The sequence below is a fragment of the Pituophis catenifer genome, unplaced genomic scaffold, assembly GCF_029215685.1.
Source record: "Pituophis catenifer annectens isolate HBS135680 unplaced genomic scaffold, rPitCat1.0.hap2 SCAF_1, whole genome shotgun sequence".
Classification (NCBI taxonomy): Eukaryota; Metazoa; Chordata; class Lepidosauria; order Squamata; family Colubridae; genus Pituophis; species Pituophis catenifer.
Genome location: NW_027256881.1, coordinates 163,590,187 through 163,609,639, shown reverse-complemented (window position 1 = coordinate 163,609,639; position 19,453 = coordinate 163,590,187). Strand labels below are relative to the sequence as shown.

Below are 19,453 nucleotides of genomic sequence, written 5' to 3'. Positions count from 1 at the left end.
GTCAAGGATATTTCTAGCATAAGACAAATACATGGTTTGTCTCCATCCTCTGCTTTCAGATGAAAGCTTTCTTGATTTTAGAGCACTTTTATCCAAAAATAAAATAAAACATTAACACCATTAGGTGATGTGCTATGGAATTACCATCAGAATGTATATGTTAGCGAATGAAAATCTAGAAACAAGAATGGCCATTGATAATATTGGATTAGGTGGGGTTGGAGGTGGATTCATGTTTATGAAAAAATGTTGAAGAAATCAGGGCAAGAGCAGATTCCAGGTAGCTGAAGTTAATGAGCAATTATAGCTACAATAATAGCAGGGTGCTTAAACCTCACTGAAATCAAAAAGGAGCTTTCCAAATGTATCCAAAAAAGCAAGTGCTTTATCTTTTTTTATTGCAGATTTTCAAGGTAATATTTCATGAATATTTCAGCTAAGACAGTACCTAGAATCATCTCCAGCATGTTAATTTTTTGCATGTAATTAAATAACCTTTCTATGTATAACTTCATTATGCTCCATTGGCTCCAGGCCAGGGTTCATTATTTCAGAATTCTGCTTTACATTTTCCTTCATGAATTTCACTGTCTTGAACTTCACTGGTGAAATTAACGGTCGCTACACTTGGTATTATTTTCTGTTTCTGCTACAGCCCTAGACATGTCTTCTTAGAATATCCAAATATTGTGACTTGCGATGCTTCATTTATGCAGCATCAGAAATCATATTCATTCTAAATATTAGGGGAGAATTGAAAAATCAAACTATAACAACTGCATATGCAAGTTTTAAAAGAAAGTAAAAATTCTTCATGTTAATATGCAGTACATGAGAATAAAAATAAGGTTCACACAGTTAGATTCAACTGCCATGTGGAGGAGCAAATGTTAATCCAAAAATAAGTAACTAGCACAGGGATGTGCAATTCTTTCCTGGGCCTTATTTGGCTTTTGAGTAGTAGCTAAGGACAGCAGTGCCCCCAAAAGTAGCAAATAAAGCCAGCATTAAAACTTAATTTGATTTTATTAAATGTCATTAAATACACTTACTTTAGTTACTTTCCAGTCACACATTTAGTAATTTTCTTCTTCTCCCCTATTTAAAAATTAGAATTGGGTAATAATTTTTGAAAGTCTCAGGAAGCCACATTCTCGCCTTTTGGCTAAACAGTTCATACCAGATTGGTGGCTCTTTGGAAAAAATGAAGTGGGTGAGTGAGCTATATTACTAAACTATTTGCAGTAGTTTTTAAAATGTATCTTGTGATTGCCCAAAAATACTAAAATAAAAAGGGGCAGCTTCGTGGCAGCAGAAAAAATAGAAGCCATAATTTGGTCTAAAGGCTCAGAGAAAGGTCTTGGAAGTGGTCTTCAGAGGGCTGGAAACCTTGCAACCTCACAATCCCTCTGCTGCTGTCTTAAGCAGATCATCGATGGAAAGGAGAGCCTTTAACTTGTGCCCAGCAGTCCCAAGGCAAGTGAATACCTGGCCACGATCAATGGTCCACTAAATGATTCTAGTTTCTGGTCTGGTAACAAAACCTTGCAAAGTTAACTTTATCAGTTCATACTCAGTATGGTTTGATTTGTACATGTTTGGTTGCCCTCTAACACTCTTTTTGCTATTGTTTTAGGAAATGTGGTCTAATGTTCTCTCTCCCTTTCCTTGTCCCTTTTCCTAGTCCCCACCGAAAGGTGCCACCATCCCCTATCGCCCAAAGCCTGCCTCCACCCCTGTCATTTTTGCAGGTGGTCAGGTAAGAGCCGACCCACTTGCAGCCTCCACTGCCAACCTCAGCCTTTTACTGCAGCACCAGCCGCTGCCTGTTAGTGCACTCAGGTTTTGTTGCCTTTTCACTTGCATGGTGTCATCCCATTCACATTACACCAGGACAAGTGGACTCAAAGCTCTTAGTTTGCAAAATATTAGGGGTAGCAACTGAATAAGCAGTATGAATACCATCTGGTACAAGAAAAGGAAATAGGTATCTAGATCGCACAAGACAGACTCGCCTCAGTCTTTGCTTAAATCATAAGACAATAAATGTTATCAACTAAGATCTAGAACAATAGATATATGTGAGCTGATTTGACATAAATTCATCACTCAAAAATATAATTGGGAGTTGGCTGACCTCACAGAAAGCCAAGGATACTTTCTAAAATAATATTTAGATAGAATTCAGAGGTTGCAATACATAGCAAATGGTTGTTCTGTCAACTTTTTTCTAAGAAACGAATTGGGGCAAAATACCCACCAAATCATGCCACATGTTTATCTATTACACTATGGCCTTTACAAAGTATTTTAGTGAGATGCTGGCAAATAGAAAGAAAGTAATTTCTGTTTATCTTGTCCTAAAATTTCTTAAGTTTATGTTTATTTTTACATTCAGTATTACATTCTTTATTTACTTCTCAGTGCTCATGAAGCACGTCTTCATGGAATCAGAGAACATAAGATTTGGAAGAGATCTTGGAAATCATTTACTGAAGTCCAAACCCCCAATTCAGGAATCCACCACTAAACTGATGGTTATGCAGCTTCTGTTCAAAGACCTCCAGTGAAGTAAGCCCATCATCTAACAAATCAGTCACTTTCATTGTTAAACATTAGAAAATTCTTCCTGCTATCCAGTCTTGCCATTTAAATCTATTATTTCTGAATCTGCACTCTCTTCCCAACAAAATGACAACCCTTTAAATATCATGTCTTCCTGCAGTTTTCTCTTCTGCAAGCTCAATGTATCAGTGCCTCCAACTGTTCCTTACTTCCAGGTCCTCAGTCACCTCTGTTGTTCTCCTCAACACATGCTCAGGTTTGCCCATTTCTTTTCTGAAATGCAGTGTCCTGAACTGGATACAGTATTCTAGAGGCTATGTAATTATCAGAGAATAGAGAGGAACAATGATTTCTCTTGATTTAGATGCTACTTCTGCTGATGCAGTCAAGGACTGTATTGACAATTTTGGCATCACATTGTTTAATGTCATGTGCCAACACAATCAGTTTCTTTTTGCCATACTGCCATCTAATATAGTTCCTTTATCCTATACTTGTGCCTTCAATTTGCATTTATCCTTGTTGAAATTCATTTTACTGGTTTCTCCTCATTCTTCCTGCCTGTCAAAGATCTTTGACCCCAATCCTAAAGTATCCCTTCTATATTTGTATCATTTTGTAACTTGTCATCCATGTCATTTATAAATATTTATTAATTTATCTGTATCCCCCTTATATTTTTTTTACAAATAACTCAAGGCGGTGAATATATCCAACACATCTTCCTCTCCCTATTTTCCCCACAACTATCATTTGAGGTGAGGTGAGCAGAGAGATAGGGACTGGCCCAAGGTCAACCAGCTGGCTTTCATGGATAAGGAGGGACTTGAACTCATGCTCCCCTGTTTTCTAGTGTGGTGCCTTCACCACTAGACCAAACTGGGTCTCAAATACATTGAACAGAATTGAGTCCTGCAGTTCACCACATTGACATTACTTTTCAAATTGATGGGAAAACACAAATATACAGTTGTTGAGTACAATTATTCAACCAATTCTGTAATCTACTAATAGCAACATAGTCTAGCCCTCATTTTGCCATCTTCTCTACTAGAATTTCATGGGAGACTTTGTTGAATGTTTGCTAAAGTCAAGATATATCCCCATGATCAACTAAATGGTCAGTAAAAAGAAGATCAGGTTTTTGAATCTCATAATTCTTGATAGGCCTCTGCTAGCTTTCCAAGCACTTCATTCTTTCCTAAATGCTCACAAAATGCTTAATAATCTATTCCAGAATTTTTCCAGTTTCAATATCAGGATGACTAACCTGTAATTCCTCAGGTTCTCCTTTTTCCTTTTCTGAAAATATCAGCATTTACCCTCCTCCGATTCTCTAGCCGCCCTGAGTTTTCGGAGAGGGGCGGCATATAAATTGAATTAATTAAATTAAATTAATTAAATTAACTATGTGCCTGTCCTCCATATATCTATTTTAACACAACAGAATTACACCTCTTTTTTTTTCAGATCGAAATGATCCATTGCCCAGAGAAAAAGGTAGAATAGTAAAAAAAAAGAAAAGAAAAAAAGCTCTTTTTACTGCTTTCAGCTTCCTTTTGTGAGCAGAAGTTAACTTTTGCAATTTAAATTTGATTTCTTTCTCCAAATATTAACTACTTGTTGATACTTCTTGGAAATTACAACACACTTTCTGTTTTTTCTATATTTTATCTTCAACTTTTAGCTTAGTCAAAATTATCCAATGCACCCACAACAGTTTTCTAAGATGCCCATTTTCCCCCTCAATGGAATGATGTGTTTCCAGTGCCAGTCCTCCTGTACTTCTTTGACTTATGGATTTCTGTCAATGCAATCAGACTTGGTTAGCATTTCTCTCAGCTTGTCGAAATTAACTTTGTAGTGTATATTTATGATTATGTGCCAATCTGTTTCTGGAACACTTGAACTCTAAGATAATATCAACATTCTTTCCAAGGTTTTCCTTGTTTTGCAACTTCAATAGCTATTCCCTACTTCAACACTCTTCCCTGTTTATTAGGATCATCAGTTCTCTTGTTTCTTCTTCAACTTTCTCAACAATGAAGCAGTCAGAAAGACCATAGAAGAATTTTGGAAACTTTGCAGTTTTGCCTGAAATGGTTTTCCAACATATGTCAAGGTAGTTAACATCTTCCATTATTAGCATTTCTTCTAAAATTTGTCACTGTAAATAGTACATTTTTTTTTTTTGACTGCTTAACTTTTGTATTAACTTCAGAAAAACATCCCAAGTGCAACAGGGTCTATTTGAAATACTTGCATCACCCTGTCTTGATAGTTAGCTAATTTAAACAATAAAATTTATCTGGATGAATCTCGGTTTTCCATATATCAAGTAATTGTACATTCTCATTTAATGAAATAAAATGTTCTGATGGTTCCAGTGGCCAAATAAGATTAGTGCTTGAAAACAGGAAATATAATATTTTAAAACAAAGTGAATAATATGGTTGAATCACTAGCAGACATACAGTCTGAAATACATCCACAGCTAACATACAACAGAGCCTCTGGCTGCATTGAGCTAAGGAACACATCATGTTGGGAGTATATATTTTCCTTTGCAACTGACAGAGACTTGGGTGAATCAGATTGTTAAATAGTAAATTATTTGACAACATCCCCCATTCATTTGTTCTCAATCTAAATCATGTTCTTTTCCTCAGTAATTGACCATTCCTAGCTTACCTAAAAATTTAATACCTTTGCAGTCCCTCTGTTATAATTATATATTAAAAAGAAATAATTAAAGTTCAATTTTGAAGAACAAAAATGCTATAATGACCCAACCAACTGTAATTGGAAATATTTGTTCAGGGCAATATTTGTTCTCTTAACTCTCAATCTGGTGAAAGAGCTTTGAGTCCAGCTTTTGCTTCTCAAAAGGGAAAGTAAGACAGAAGGAACTGTTACAATAAATGAAGTATAAGTCCCTTGAGTAGAAGTGGCGCAAGAGAAGGAAACAATTAGGGATCTCCATCACTTAATACTTTATGTTATGGGCTCATTTAGTTGGCTAAGGTAAAGGAGGAATTGCAAAAACATCAACTTTCCTTTCTCTTGCAACAGCACCAAGGCAGTAATAAATATTTGGTATACAACGGAGTAATAACATTACTGCTACCATTTAAATACAAGAGATTCATATGATATTTTCATACATTGGTATTTGTTGTCTCTTAATCTTAAAATCAGAATCCAACAAGCTGCAAAAAAGAAAACACAGCATGAGCCAAATCCAATTCAGCAGCCAGCAAGATATATCTTGCAGGAAGGACAATTGTTACTTTTTAATCTAGGCCAACACTCTTTGAAATTAGTTTCAGCCATCTAATAGAGAAATGCCATAGCTAGATTTTCACACAACAACTGACATACAGAGCCATTCTAGCAGTCATCAGAATTGATTACTATAGGCTCAAACACAGGAGTCAGCCAACTGATAGGTAGTTTTCCTTCAGGTAGCAAATTACTTCAGGGTTGAAAAAACAACAACATTTGGCTGTCTGCATTGGAAGAGAAATTGAGACTCCACCCACTTTACAACTAGCCAGTACATACAGTATGCTTTGGTACTGGAATGTAAAGATCCCAAAAATGAATCATTCTGCTAATAAAAAATACAGTAGCACAAAAATAAGACTGCAAATCTTTGTCCATATGTCATAACCTGTGTGAACGATTCTTGCTTCTTTTATCTAGATTTTATTTATTTAAAAAATAGCCCTATCTTATATAACCCAAAAGGTTGAATGTGTTGGGATGGAAATAGAGAATTACTTTGCTTAATTGCAAGGTAACACGCTTTTCTATATTATATGGCTGAAATTTTTTCCTGTTTAATTGGTGTCAGTGTCTTCAAACAGGGAAACTGATAAAATTTAAGTATTAAAACAAAAGAGAAATGAAAAAACTGACAAATACATTTAAAGAGAATCCCTCCATCTCATACCAAGCACTAATCACTTCTCTGTATTTATAGTATTGAACCTTAAATTAAGGAACCCAGTTGGTTTGATTTTGAAATTCAACTAAATTTTTCATTCATTTTCCTTTGCTGTTCTTACTCTCCCTTTATGTGTGATTGTTCATCTTTCTAGCCTGTTTAAATGGAACTGTCTTTAAATCACTTATGAAAAATGCTTTCCTTTGGCACGTTTACTGTTGCTTATAAAGTGTTCTTTATTTCAATTTTTCAATAAAAAGAAAGTTGTTTTATAGCCTGCAAACTTTTTATTTATAAATCCCCAAAAGAGAAGAAGCTAAAAGAGAAAAATGTCTGCTCCTCAATGGAAAGAATTAATAAGAATTAGAAGCTTAGGGATTTTGTGATTGTGGTTGTGTTTTTTACTGTTTTTTTACTGTATTCTATTACCTTATGTATATCAGTGATTCTCTCTTTTTCACAAAAAGGATCAGAAGTATGTAAAACAAGCATAAGGGGAACGTGCTAGTACCACATTTTTATCAGCCAAACAATAGAAGGTATATTGTTATTTACTGGGCAATATGTTTAAGATCTTAGACTTAAGTAGAGTCTAGCCCTACAAATTGGACCACAAGGGAAGTATATGAAGCCAATCTAAGCATCTTGCACTAAGAAATCTCACAGCAGGTTCTTTTTTATGAGGTCATAGATTACAGTGTCATTATTACTGTTGTACTTGTTGTTGTTTACATCCCTTTATCAAATACTTGTCTTTAAGTTTCAGAAATAGAATATTTGACTATAGATTTTTTAGAACTGGTTAATCCTAAATAAGGAAAATGCAAAATTAGGTACTGGAAATTCTATTTAGTTCAGCCATAAACTCTTGGGAAATAAAATGTTTTTCTGTCAGATTTCCTCATTCTTTACAATGGAAGTATTCATACCTATACATTGATTACCATTATAGCCTTTTTGTGAAGAGGTAATAATAACGAGAAAATTATAATCTCACTATTGAAAAAGACACTTCATGAAAAAGATACTTCAAGCCTATAGTTATTGGCACATTAGGCAGAATAACAGATTAAACACATTTTTACAATAGCTAAATTATTTGGCTATATCAAATATGAATTAACAAATTACCTCACCAGGAACATTATGAAGTTACTTGGAAAAGGCATAGGATCCTTAATGGGACTCAAATTTCCAAAGAACAACAAGAAAATAAGTGATTTTTTGTTTGTTTGTTCTCTGCATTGTGTTATTCCTTGATGAAATAATAACAATGAAATAATTTTGTCAATGCTGATTGTGTTTAAGTGGTGCTCCAGATGATTATTATATTATATATTATATAATTATATTTTATAATTATATATTTATTTATATTATTAGTCAAATTTATGTGGCTGCCCATCTCACAAAATTCATCTGGAAGGTGTAAAACAAACCAGTAAAAACGGTAAATAAATAAGATAATTATTAGTTAAAAATATTATATAATATTATTAAACAGAATTAGAAATTATAGAAGAAGACCTAAAACAGGTAAGGAGAATAATACATGGATGGATATAAATAATAAAGAAGCCGCATCCTGGGTCTCAAGCCTACTGGGTCACTGGGACCTGATGGATTACATCCCAGAGTTTTGAAAAAACTGACAGATGTGATTTCGGAACCATTGAACCATATATTTCAAAGTTCTTGGAGTACCAGGAACTACCAGAAAATTGGAAAAGAGCCGATGTGGTTCCTATCTTCAAAAAAAGAAAAACTACAGCCTGATATCAATACCTGGGAAGATATCTACATGGAGGGAAGTAAGCAGTAGGGTATCCCAACGTTCTGTTTTAAGCCCAGTACTCTTTAATATCTTCATAAATGATTTAGATGAGGGAATAGAAGGGGGACTCATCAAGTTTGCAGATGACACTAAACTAGCAGGAATAGTCAACACCCCAAAAGATAGGCTCAAGATCCAGATGGATCTTGAGCACTGGGCCCTATCTAAAAAAAGGAAATTCAATATAGAGAAAAGTAAGGTTTTCACTCAGGCAAGAAAAACCAAATGTACAGTTACAGATTAGGTGAAACTTAGTTCAATAGCAGTAACTGTAAGAGGGATTTTGGAGTCCTAGTGAACAATCACTTAAAAGGGCTGTGGTGGCACAGTGGTGAAAATGCAGTATTACAAGCAAACTCTGATGTTTTCCAGCAGTTTGATCCTTGCTGGCTCAAGGTTGACTCAGCCTTCCATCCTTCAGTAGATAGTAAATGAGGACCCAGATTGTTGTGGGAAATATGCAGACTATGTAAAACACTTAGAGAGGGCTGTAGAGCACTATGAAGTGGTATATAAGTTTAAGTGCTATTGCTATTGTTAAATATGAGCCAGCAGTGTGCGGCAGCAGCCAAAAAAGCCAATGCTAGGTTGCATTAACAGAAGGATAGAATCAAGATCTCATGAAATATTAATACTATTTTATGAAGCCTTAGTAAGACCACACGTAGAATACTGCTTTCAGTTTCGGTCACCATATTATAAAAAAGGTGTTGAAACTGGGGAAAGAGTGCAGAAAATAGCAACAAAGATGATTAGCGGGCTGGAGACTAAACATGAAGAACATCTGTAGGAATTTAATAGGTCTAGTCCAGTGAAAAGAGGGACAAGGGATGACCTGATAGTAGTGTTCCAATATTTCAGAGGTTACCACAAAGAAGAGGGGGGTCAACCTATTTTCCAAAGCACCAGAAGGCAAGACAAGATACAATGGATGGAAACTAATCAAGGAGAGAAGCAACTTAGAACTAAGGAGAAATTTCTTGACAGTGAGAACAATTAACCAGTGGAACAGCTTGCCTTCAGAAGTGCAGATGCTCCATCACTAGAAGCTTTTAAGAAGAGATTGAACAGCCACTTTTCTGGAATGGTGTAGGATCTCCTGCTTGAACAGGAGGTTCAAGCAGGGGATTAGACTAGAAGACCTACAAGGTCCCTTCCAACTCTGTTGTTCTATTCTGTTCTGTTTCAATGTCCCCATTCAACAATGGAGCTTAAAATATGTACCAGTATTTGCAATCTAACTGATGTCACAGTATTGTTCTTTGCTTAAAATTGGGAAGGGGATGATGCTAAAGAGCAGAACTGAAGAGAGTATACAGGTCTTTGAGTGATCTTCGGAAGCTTAAGAGTAATGATGCCAGCCTTATATCTGGGGCGAGAAGATGCTACAAAAGGGATGCCACATCAGAAAAGGCTTGCTGTCTAGGATCCATCAAATGTAGCTTTCTAGATGATGACTGATATATCTGACATAACATATATAAAATCATATAATTATGTGAAAGTATATAATATTATAAGTTTGGTTGCCAATCCGGTGTAAAATTCTGTCTGGTGGTCAGACATATAATGTTATATAATAACCAACCTGAGAATCACTTGGACATTATTAGCATTGACAAAATCATTCAATTGCAAAACGCATTATTTAGAACACCTGACATTCTGTAACAATATCTTTAATACCATCAAACAACTGCTTATCCCACATCATTGGGAAGGATTTGCTAAATTCAGTCTAAATATCTGGCTAAATGTATAGCCAACCATCATATCTAAATATAAAGAGAGAACTCTGATCCACAATATATCTTGTCAGATGTCAGATCTTACTGTTTGCCTGGCCTACCGACAACAATGTTGCAATGGATGGGCATCACAAAGCAATCACTGTTTACACTCACAACTGAGTGCCTATTGCCAGTCACAGCAATTTTGCAATATAGGAAATTATGGCTGCCCAAGGCTTGCACAATTGAATCCAGTCAAGCAGCTCTCTTAGAAATGTGCACTATCAGGGTGCAGTCCCCCTTAACTAGCTCTGATGGTCTTTCCCTGAAGTCCCTATTGCAAGGTTGATCAAAATTGCTATTTTTTAGCTGCGAAATCCAGAAGGAAATACTGATCTGTTCCTACCCCTTAGCCACCCAACAACTATTTGCAGTCCAAACCTTAATTGAGACAAATATTTATTCTGGGTAGAAGTTAGAGTGGAGAGTCGGATTGGGGACATGGCTGTTTCAAAAAGGACTTTTGTTTACAACTGAATATGGCATAAATATGGCAGAGTCTGTGCCAAAGACCCTCTTCCTCCTCCCTAATGGAGTTGTAACGTAAGTTAAAGTTGAATTAAGAGGGAAATTAAGGCCAATACTTAATTGCATGAAAACAAAGTAGATATTCTTGTGGGGTTGGTTTGCAATAGTTTCAACTTGGCCTGTATGGGGACAAATATATTTTTGAAAAAGGAATGCCTGATAACTCAGTTCTCCTTCAACTGTGCCATTCTTGCTATGCAAGAGTTAAGGTGAGTCATTTCCCAGCTACCAGGTCTCTATTCAGCTGCCAGGTACTTAGGTGCGGTCATTTCACAGGGAGAAACTGAGAGGTGTGGTAAGGTTGTAACTACTTACTCCTTTTCACTCATACAAGGACCACTATTGTTGAAAACTATTTAATCTATTTAGAGAAATTATTCAAACATTTTCTCCCTCCAACACTGGCCCTGGAAAATTAGCTGAAAGGCCTGCATTAAAGGGAGGAGAGGGATGAACCTCAGGCTACCCAATAAAGAGGGAAGGGTGGCTGTGTAACGCATTTGGAAGCACCATCTGGTCCCAGTCTTAGCTTCTGGCTTCACTGTTAGTTGGTGAGTTTCTCCTTGAGTTTCACTTGCCTATGTGCCCAAATGGGCCAGGGGCAAAAGCTTAGGAAGTGTAGAAATGGTTAATTACTACCAGCATTAGAAAGTGCTTCATTGGGTAGATTAAGGTGACCAGATTTTAACATTGGTAAAGAGGGACATTGTGGGCATGGCTTATTTTGTGGGCATGGCTAGCTGGTCATGTGACTGGGTGGGCGTGGCTAGCTGGTCATGTGACCGGGTGGCCATGGCTATGTGTATAGGGTAAGGTGAACAGATTTTAACATTGGTAAGAAGGACACCATTGTGGGCGTGGCTTATTGTGTGGGCGTGGCTTGGAGGCCATGTGACCGGGTGGCCATGGCTATGTGTATAGAGACTACTCAGAGGGCTGAAAAGTCATTTCTGACAGGTCCTCACACTTTTGACTGGTCCTCACACTTATGACCATCCTCACATTTATGCCCGTGCAGCATTCTTAACAACCATGTCACTCATTTCACAACTGCTTCTCTTCACCATGGTGACAAGATAGGGCAAAAACGTAAAATGTGAGGACAGTCGTAAGTTCGAGGACTGGTCAAAAGTGCGAGGACCAGTCAAAAATAACTTTTTCAGCCCTCTGAGTAGTCCATATGCACAAAAGGACTACCCAGAGGGCTGAAAAAAGTGATTTCTGACAGGTCCTCGCATTTTTGACCAGTCTTCGCACTTATGACTGGTCATCATTTATGCCCATTGTAGCATTCTTAACAACCATGTCACTCATTTCACAACTGCTTCTCTTCACCATGGTGACAAGTTAGGGCAAAAACGTAAAATGTGAGGACAGTCGTAAGTTCGAGGACTGGTCAAAAGTGTGAGGACCAGTCAAAAATAACTTTTTCAGCCCTCTGAGTAGTCCATATGCATAAAAGGATACAATAATAGAGAGGGATGAAGGAAGGGAAGGGAAATTAGAGTAGGAGTGACGGTAAGAGAGGGAGGAAGAGAAGAGGAGAAGGAGAAAGGAAGAGGAAATAGGGAGGAGAAGAAGAGGGTGGGGGGAAGAGAAAGTAAGAAGGAAAGAAAAGAGAGGTGGTAGGTTTGAGGAGAAAGATTGCTGTACAATAAAAAAGATGAAAGGGAAGAAAGCCAACCCCAAACAAATATAAAGATATTAAGATAAAGAATGAATTGTTAAACTTTAAAGAATAAAAGAGAACAAATATGAATAAATAACAATAATTAGAAACACACATACAAACATACAATGTATTTTCTTTGAACAGAATATTTGGCTGGTTCACAAATTTAAACAGTGTTTAGTCATTTCAATTTAATTTACAATTTCTATATTTCCTTTTTGCCATATTTATTCCTCATCTATTTTTTTAAAAAAACAATATTACCCTTCATCCTCATCTCTAATCTTAATCAAATTCAATTTTTCCCTTCTATTCTATATTATACCCCTTCCCATTGTCATCTATTTTTATATCCATCCTCACATTGGTTAATTATGTAATATGAGTTGTTTAATACAAATTCAACATTTTAATATAAATCAATTAGTTATATAACTATCTTTTTTGTATATTAATCAATATGAACATGAATATTCCAATTTTCCATGCAATCCAATTTCTTACAATTCAATTAATTATATTTACCAATAATAATAAACCAAATAATTTCCCCCATATATTCCTCCAAACCACAACTTAACCATTTCTGCTTTCAACACAGTATACAATTAATAGTATCTCAATTATTACAATTCCCTAGTTAAAAAGAGCTTTTTTTTCTTTTGTGTTTTAAAATCTTGAACTCTCCTCTTTTGCCCTAAATAATTTCCCATTGTTTGCACCTACCTTTTTTGGTGAGGAAAAGGAAAATAAATCTGCTGCCTAATTTTCCAACGTTGCAAGCAAACAGCAAAGCCAACAACAGCCTGTTTTACTTTCAGTTTCGTTTTGAGCTTGGTTTGCACAAAGAGAAAAAAAAAACTGCTGAGCAATTTAGCAAGAGCAGAGCCCTGCGCAAATCAGCTGAGAGGGGGAAGCCGAGCTAATCAACGTAGGGCGGCCCTTTGAAGCCCTGCGGCAAGAGTTTAAACAGGTTTTTTCCCTCTAGCCATCAGCGGGGACTCAGGAGGCAGCCGGGACTCAGGAGGCAGAATGAAAAATCGGGACTTTTTTAAAACGCTGCGGGACGCGGGACAAATTGCTCAAAAGCGGGACTGTCTCGCCAAAAGCGGGACGTCTGGTCACCTTAGGGTAGATACATTTTAAAGGATTCAGTTACATTCCAGTTTATTACATACTTTAGGCCTATACCCACTTTATAGTATGGTGTTTTTACAATGTCCCTGATGTGACAGACAGACTCAAATATTGCAGACTATGGAGGATCCTAACATATTGCTGCTATGTAGATTAGTGATACAAGTCTAGCATGAAGTGAAGCCTATAGCAACTGATCATGTGTCAGTGTCTTACACTGCTTTTTTTTCCAGGCCTATACAATTCAAGGACAATATGCAATTCCACATCCAGATGTGAGTTTCTCTTTATTATTTGTACATGTATTTATGTCACCTGCATGCTTTGTCAAATGAGTAATATTAATATTAATATTTAATATTAATATGCTTTTTTAAAAATAATTGGCCATGTGTAGTATTGGTAATAATTAGGACCCAATTATATTTCTATTGAGGACTTGGCCTGTTGTTAAATTATCAAAAAAATTTCTGTGCTATCCCTTTGCTAAATTTTTTTGTTTCCTGATATTAGCCATTAAAGAGCTTCCTTTTATTTTTTCTGCCATAATGCTGATAATGACATAAACAACCTGAGTTTATGCATCTTCTTACTTTATGATGTGGTTATACCCAGAATCCTTGCTATTTTCCTTAGTCTTTGCTAATTTATTTAATTTATATTCCACCTTTTGCCAAGAGCTCAAGACACTTTCCATTTCCTTAGTTATAATGAAAGAGGAGAGTAAATTTCTGCTGATGCTGAATCCTTTATTTTTAGAATTTGGGGGAGGGGGAAACAGTTGGTTATTGTTCTCCAGTAGTCATTCCAAACCAGAAGTGGGTATCATTATTTGTTTTACATCTTTAGCAAAAACATTTTTTCTTAATAGCAATAGCAATAAGACTTATATACTGCTTTGCAGTGCTTTACAACACTCTCTAAGTGGTTTACAGAGTCAGCCTATTGTCCCCAACAATCTGGGTCCTCATTTTACCGACCTCAGAAGGATGGAAGGCCAAGTCAACCTTGAGCTGGTCAGGATTGAAGGAATCGAGCTCCTGGCAATGTGAGCAGAGTTAGCCTGCAATACTGCATTCTAACCACTGTGCCACCACAGCTCTTACTTTATGTTCCTTCCTCTCTAAAAAAAAAAAAAAGCATATAAATAACATCTGAAACAACATTTGCAAAAATGCTTCTCATAAATGAGATTAGTACCAACTGTTGTCTCTTTCAGCTGCAAAATGAAGATTATGAATGAGTTTTATTTAGCCCATTCTATGCTGCCAACGGATGCTCACACTGAATTTTATACAGGGAGAAAAAAATTGGGGCTTTAATTAATTCAATTTTAATTAATTCAATTTATATGCCATCCCTCTCCGAAGACTCAGGGGGCTTCATTTTTACCTGTTTTCAATGTCTAGGCTTTATGCTTGCTTGCTTATGTATTAATGGATGGAAGAAAATTAATTACTGTTCTCTGATCAGAAATACATGTCTTACATGTAATAAATAACATTTATTACATTTCTCTTAGTTATAAATAACAATTGCTTAGTAAATGTCTATCTGATTAACTGCATATAACACTGAATGTAATAGGATAAATATACAATAAATAAAAATATGGAAATATGATCAAACAAACTTAAGCCTACTTCTCATGCAGGGACTTTCAACATGCAGGGATGGGAAATTTATATGGAAATGGAAGTGCTAGTTGAGGGGTCCTTGGTGCTCTCTGAGCTTGGTTGTTTTCTTGCAAATGTTTCATTATCCAAACTAGGTAACATCACCAGTACTGATTACGCACTAGCACTGATGATATTACCTAGTTTGGGTAATGAAACACAAGAAAGCAACCAGGTTTCAGAGAGCACCAAGGACCCCTCATTTCAACCATGAATTACAAATATTCTCCTTTAACGTGTTAGTTATCCTTATATCTCTCTGCTGGTGTTACACAGTAGTATAGTTGTCCATAATGAAGAACTTTGCACAGGGGCTTCAGGGTGATACAGAACACTGAATGATATGAAATTAAAACTTCAAAGTTAACCACATAAGCAATCAATATACTACATGTCACGGGTGTCAAACTCGTGATGTCATGTTGCCGTCATGTGACATATTATGACTTTTCTCCCTTTTGCTAAACTGGGGGTGGGCGTGGCTGGTGCATGACACATCTGGCCCGTGGGCCACGAGTTTGACACCCCTGCTATATGTCATGCAGCTATGACTCAAGGTCCCTCTTCTTCAGAAAAAGAGCCTACTGATCATTATTTACAAAGGAGGCGGGTAATCCAGTCCCTCTCTCCTTTAGTTTAATAAAATTCCACAAGTTCATGCATATTATATAAATGAGAAAATACTGTGGTCCAAGCGTGGTTGTAGCAGTAGGTGAAAAAGCAATATAGCTATAGGAAAAAAATAATTACATTTTAATAATTTGTTCTCAAGCTGACTCACTCCCAAACCAAATGGGAGCAATGAACTGGAGTGGGATATTAAAGAGCAGATCAACCCATGGAAATCAATGCCATTATTTCTCAAATAAGAAATGTTATCACATCTTACAAAGCACATCCTTAAACAGAGAGAGCAACACAGAACACTTTCTAGATGAAAGAAATCTCGTCAGTTTAGAAAAACTTCAGCTGCTAGAGTAAGATTTTATTGATCACATGTTTCACTTTAGATTGTAATCAGTGAAGACAGCACAATTCTCTTTGTGCTGATTTGGAGCTTTTTTTAAAAAAACAAAAACATGAAACATAAAATACATCTTTTTAGAGCAAGGATTTGATCCGGTATAAAGTAAATACAATTACTCATATTCCCTCAATCAATTTTGTTCCAAATTTTATCCATTTACCTCTTTAAAAAAAAAGAAAAGAAAAGAAAAGAAAAGAAAAGAAAAGAAAAGAAAAGAAAAGAAAAGAAAAGAAAAGAAAAGAAAAGAAAAGAAAAATGTATTCTAAACATTTAGATTTTAAACATTCTACTATGTCACCCTAAATTCTAAACAATTATTTCCAAATAGACATCATTCCAAATCTTTGTCATTTTAACCATCAATATTTCATATATATTCCTCATTTCCAGGACCCATTACATCGAGTTTGTACCTCTTTTAAATGACAACTAATATCCATAATCTTAACAAAGAATATTTTCCTCCTCTCTTAATTGTTTCTAAATCAATCAACATTTCCATCTAAAATTTGTCACTCCCAAAATACTTTATTTTAAAGTCTAATATTTAACTGATTCATAATTTAAATAGCTATTTCCCAACAGTGTTTTCCGCCACTTCTATCTCTATTTATTTAACTGGTTCACAATTTGGCTTAACTATTCTCCAGTATTGTCTCCTCCACTTCCTCCTGAGTTTATTTTTGGCTGGTTCAGTTGCTTTCCAGCGATGCTTTCCTCCACTCCTAACCTTACTTATTTGAGCTGGTTCACAGTATAATTTAACTGCATCCCAACGTTATCTCCTTCAATCCTCCTAACTCTATTATGAAACTGGTTCGCAACTCAAATAGTTGCTTCCCAGCAATGCTTTCCTCCGCTCCACCCTCTATTTTTAACTGGTTCACAACTGTATTTCAGTTGCTCTCCAGGTATATTTTCCTCCACTCCTAACTTTTTATTTTTTGGCTTGTTCACAGTTTTGCTTTAACTGTTACCTAGCGTATGCTTCCCTCCACTCCTAACTCTAATGGCTGGTTCACAGCTTTACTTTGGCTATTTTCCAGTCCGTGCTTTCCTCCACTCCTAACTCTTATTTTTATTTTTAACTGGTTCCCAGTTTTGCCTTAACTGTTCTCCAGTATGATGCTTTCCTCCACTCCTACCTTATTTGTAAGACTAGATCACAGCTTTACTTTCACTGTTCTCCAGAATCATGCTTCCCTCCACTCCTAACTTCATTTTTTTAACTAATTCATAACATTTTATTTTAATTATTGTCCAGCTTTATGTTTTCCTCCATTTCTACATCTTTTATTCAATTATTTAATCTTAAATTAATTCACAATATATTACTCATATTCATTTTAAATCCATTCTCCTCCATGTTTTTAACTGATTAAAAATAAAAAAGTATATCAACAAATATCTTAGCTCTTATTCTCTCCTAGGCTTTCTCCCGTGCCATATTTATTTCCAATGAATATCAATATTTTAAATCATTTTAAAATCAATTTTCTATAATTATTAAATCTGTAATTAATTCTTCTTAATATCCAGCACCTTAGAGAACATTTTCTTCTAAATTATTAGGTCTATAAATAGAGCTTAAAAATTCCAAGTTTAAAAAAGTATTAAAACATCCAAAAATCATAATTTTCAATCATTTATACTCATTTTTTCCAAATCAAATTGTTGTATATTCATAAAATCAACTTAAATAAAAATAATAGTGAAAAAAGAGAGAGAATAGTAACAGTATTAATAATAGTTAAAATAAAAAGAAAAGAAAAAAAGCAAGAATACAAATAGGAAGGAGAATAGAAATATAACAAAAGAAATTGAAGAGAATTAGAAAAAATTGAGAGGGGGAAAGGGACAAAGGAAAGAAAAAGATTTGGAGCTTTTTTCTTATTTCTGACCATTGTTGTCTGATTTAACTGTTTATGCATAAATCCAAAACATTGGTGTTGGACAGCTTGAAAGAAGGCCAGACTTTTTTATAAACACAATTATCCAACTCTAATTTTGGAGTTTTCTTAATCCCTGCAGTATTTCAGTACAACTCAGCTTCTGGTTCTTTAAAAAAATGTACAGAATTCCAAGATTGTTAACTGAGATTTCATTAGAATAGAGCTGGAAGGGACCTTGGAGGTCTTCTACTCCAGCCCCCTGCTCAAGCAGGAGATCCTATACCAGTGGTTCTCAACCTTCCTAATGCCGTGACCCTTTAATACTGTTCCTCATGTTGTGGTGACCCCCAACCAGGGGTGGGTTCTAAATTTTTTTATTACCGGTTCTGTGGGCGTGGCTTATTTTGTGGGCGTGGCTTGGAGGACATGTGACTGGGTGGGCATGGCTATGTGTATAGGGACTACTCAGAGGGCTGAAAAAAGTCATTTCTGACAGGTCCTCACACTTTTGACTGGTCCTCACACTTATGACCATCCTCACATTTATGCCCATGCAGCATTCTTAACAACCATGTCACTCATTTCACAACTGCTTCTTTTCACCATGGTGATAAAATAGGGCAAAAAACGTAAAATGTTTGGATAGTCGTAAATCCGAGGACTGGTCAAAAGTACGAGGACCAGTCAAACATAACTTTTTCAGCCCTCTGAGTAGTCCATATGCACAAAAGGACTACCCAGAGGGCTGAAAAAAGTGATTTCTGACAGGTCCTCGCATTTTTGACCAATCTTCGCACTTATGACTGGTCATCATTTATGCCCATTGTAGCATTCTTAACAACCATGTCACTCATTTCACAACTGCTTCTCTTCACCATGGTGACAAGATAGGGCAAAAACGTAAAATGTGAGGACAGTCATAAGTTCGAGGACTGGTCAAAATTGCGAGGACCAGTCAGAAATAACTTTTTCAGCCCTCTGAGTAGTCCATATGCATAAAAGGATACAATAATAGAGAGGGATGAAGGAAGGGAAGGGAAATTAGAGTAGGAGTGAGGGTAAGAGAGGGAGGAAGAGAGGAGGAGAAGGAGAAAGGAAGAGGAAGTAGGGAGGAGAAGAAGAGGGGGAGGAAGAGAAAGTAAGAAGGAAAGAAAAGAGAGGTGGTAGGTTTGAGGAGAAAGATTGCTGTACAATAAAAAAGATGAAAGGGAAGAAAGCCAACCCCAAACAAATATAAAGATATTAAGATAAAGAATGAATTGTTAAACTTTAAAGAATAAAAGAGAACAAATATAAATAAATAACAATAATTAGAAACACACATACAAACATACAATGTATTTTCTTTGAACAGAGTATTTGGCCGGTTCACAAATTTAAACA

General features: G+C 35.9%; 1 protein-coding gene across 8 annotated transcripts in view; it reads left to right on the top strand.

Annotated features, from left to right (window-relative positions):
* Positions 1-19,453, top strand: part of PCBP3 (poly(rC) binding protein 3) — a 58,933-nt gene that overhangs the window by 15,665 nt on the left and 23,815 nt on the right. For 4 of the 8 annotated variants that reach the window (XM_070956764.1, XM_070956761.1, XM_070956763.1 and 1 more), the window contains exons 7-8: positions 1,685-1,759; positions 13,709-13,750. In XM_070956764.1, the coding sequence (XP_070812865.1) occupies positions 1,685-1,759; positions 13,709-13,750 (117 nt within the window). Of the gene's footprint in view, positions 1-1,684; positions 1,829-13,708; positions 13,751-19,453 lie in introns of all 8 variants that reach the window. The other 4 variants (XM_070956759.1, XM_070956758.1, XM_070956757.1 and 1 more) reach the window with 2 other exon arrangements.